This window comes from Myotis davidii, unplaced genomic scaffold, assembly GCF_000327345.1.
Source record: "Myotis davidii unplaced genomic scaffold, ASM32734v1 scaffold647, whole genome shotgun sequence".
NCBI classification, from domain to species: domain Eukaryota; kingdom Metazoa; phylum Chordata; class Mammalia; order Chiroptera; family Vespertilionidae; genus Myotis; species Myotis davidii.
This window is the reverse complement of record NW_006298634.1, coordinates 694722-697420: the sequence shown is the minus strand read 5'-3', so window position 1 is coordinate 697420 and position 2699 is coordinate 694722. Positions and strand designations below refer to the sequence as shown.

The following is a 2699-nucleotide window of genomic DNA, read 5'->3' as shown; positions in this document are numbered from 1 at the left end:
TCAGGCCAGCAGGGGAGAGCAGTTAGGGGGAGCAGGCAGGCAGGCAAAGTGGTTAGGAGCAATCAGGCAGGCAGGCAGGTGAGTGGTTAGGAGCCAGTGGTCCCGATTGCAAGATGGATGTCCAACTGCAGGCTTAGGCCAGGCCCACTCCCATAAGACATCCTTTGATTTCCTTCAGATCTTATGTAGCTGTCATAGTTTTGTTAAGGAAAAAAATACACATATTTTTAAAACTATTAAACATGTTAAAGAGTGAAGAAATGGCTATTTTTTTATGTGAAAAGCACTGTATACTCAGACAAAACTTAGTTCCCAGCAGATATTATGTACAGGATTATTTTGGTGTCTTCCATAAGTTTCAGAGCAACACCATTGGTTCTAGGTCTGACAAGATCAGGTGTGTAATATTACATTAGCTACCTTAAGTATAAGTTATATTCTATATAACTATGATAAATAGATATTTTATGAAATGATTAAAATAAAGCAAACTTTTTACATAAGCAAATTTTACAGAGAGAATATACAGATTCTGGAAATTCATCAAATGTATCACAATCAAATAATAACAGCAGCATTTAACATGAAACAAGGTAAAGCAGGAATCCTATTTGAATGAATATTCCAACTGCACTCAATGTTTTGTAAGTCCAAGCTTTAAATCCACTTTGCTTTATTATAGCGTCTTTGGAGAGTTTCCCTACTTTGAGCCCTGCAACAACTTCAGGTCAGTACTATGACATTTTAAAAACGAACTTGGTGACCATCAAACTCCATGACATTACAGAAGGATTCCTTTTTTAGTAGCTGTTTCTGAGACTCTTAGTCTTTATATTAAAATGTAAGAAGCAGACATTTGGTAAGAAATAATGTAGTTCATAATAGGCAGGTTTCCTAACGCCCAGTTACATCTGCCCAGGATATGCACTTCCAATTCCATATTTTACACTCTATATACATAGGTATGCATGCATGAGTGTGAGTGAGAGTGTGAGTCACTGAGAATGTCTCTTTACCTCTCTGAAAATCTGTTTCTCATAAATCATGAATGACATAATTTTTCTGAATATTTCAGAAGTCATCCCAAATATCAAATTTATATATGTGATTTTTAAAGTGAAAAGTGTGTGTGTGACCCAAAAATAAAGCTCTGATCCTACAGTCTTAGAGATGAAACCATAACATTTATGAGGTCATTAGGAATGAGGGAAAGAAGGTTTCAAAATGAATTGCACAGCTTGGAAAGAAGATTGTAAGTTTGAATGTTAACTTTGCTCTATTCCAATATTTTCTTCACTCCCTCTTTCTAACTACAATTGATCACTACTGCTCTTTAAAAGTAGAACTTTGTTTTATCAAGATCACACCACTATCAATATTTTTAGAATTAACTCAGTTATCTTAAAATGTAAAATTATTCTTCTATAGAAAAATCACTTAAATTGAAGTCATAGCTATGAATATTAATCTTGACTCTGCCAACTCTTTGCTTCTCTAAAAATCTATTTCTCATAAATTGTAACTAATACAATCTTTCTGAATATTTCAGAAGTAATCCCAAATATCAAATTTATGTATAAATGATTTTTAAAGCAAAACTTGTTATCCTATATAATAAAAGGGTGATATGCAAATTGACCCTAACACAGAACAACTGGGAATGACTGGTCACTATGACACACACTGATCACCAGGGAGCAGACGCTCAGTGCAGGAGTTGCCCCCTGGTGGTGAGTGTGCTCCCACAAGGGGAGCTCTGCTCAGCCACAAGCCAGGCTGGCAGCTGCCAGCACAGCGGTGGTGGCGGGAGCCTCTCCCACCTCCTCAGCAGCACTAAGGATGTCTGACTGCAGCTTAGGCCTGCTCCCCGCTGGCAAGTGGACATCCCTGAGGGTTCCTGGGCTGCCAGAGGGATGTCTTACTGCCAGCTTAGGCCCGATCCCCCCGGGAGCAGGCCTAAGCCAGCAGGTGGACATCCCCTGAGGGGTCCCAGACTGCGAGAGGGCACAGGCCGGGCTGAGAGATCCCTTCCCCCAGTGCACAAATTTTTGTGCACCGGGCCTCTAGTAGAACCATAAAGACACCAATACTATTGGTATTCTCTATACTCATGACCATTTTTATAATATTTGAAAGCCTCTTTCTTAAAAATATTTATTTGGGCCAGGTACTATATTTTACAAACATTATTTCATTTAGTTCTCAAAATGATCCTGTACAGAGGTAATAATTTTTTCATTTAAAAAGAGTCATACAGCTATTTAGTGTCAAACTCAGGAATTGAAAGCAAGTCCCCAAAGCCTATGGTCTAAGCATAACCCAAGCTTCTATTTAAATAACATCAGATTAACCTAGAACATTTAAGTCTACAGCCAGTACAAAATTAATGAATCCCCTATTTAGCTATTATTAATAACTTTAAAACATCATCTTTTATACTCAAAACATCAAAGATGGCCCAGCCAGCATGGCTTGGTGGTTGAGCATCAATTTATGAACCAGGGGGTTGAGGTTCAATTCCTAGTAGGGGCACATGCCTGGGTTGCGGACTTGATCCCCAGTATGGGATGTGCAGGAGGCAGTCAATCAATGAGTCTCTCATTATTGATATTCTTATTTCTCTCTCCTTCCTCTCCCTTCCTCTCTAAAATCAATAAAAATACATTTTTTTAAAAAAATAGATAGATGACTTGAAAAAT

At 38.1% G+C, this 2699-nt stretch overlaps 1 protein-coding gene across 1 annotated transcript in view; it reads left to right on the top strand.

Annotated features, from left to right (window-relative positions):
• The window catches only part of TMPRSS15 (transmembrane protease, serine 15), a 105403-nt gene that overhangs the window by 17596 nt on the left and 85108 nt on the right, over window positions 1-2699 (top strand). The window contains exon 5 of the mRNA XM_006774457.1: window positions 683-731. Coding sequence (XP_006774520.1) covers window positions 683-731 — 49 coding nt within the window. The remainder of the gene's footprint in view (window positions 1-682; window positions 732-2699) is intronic.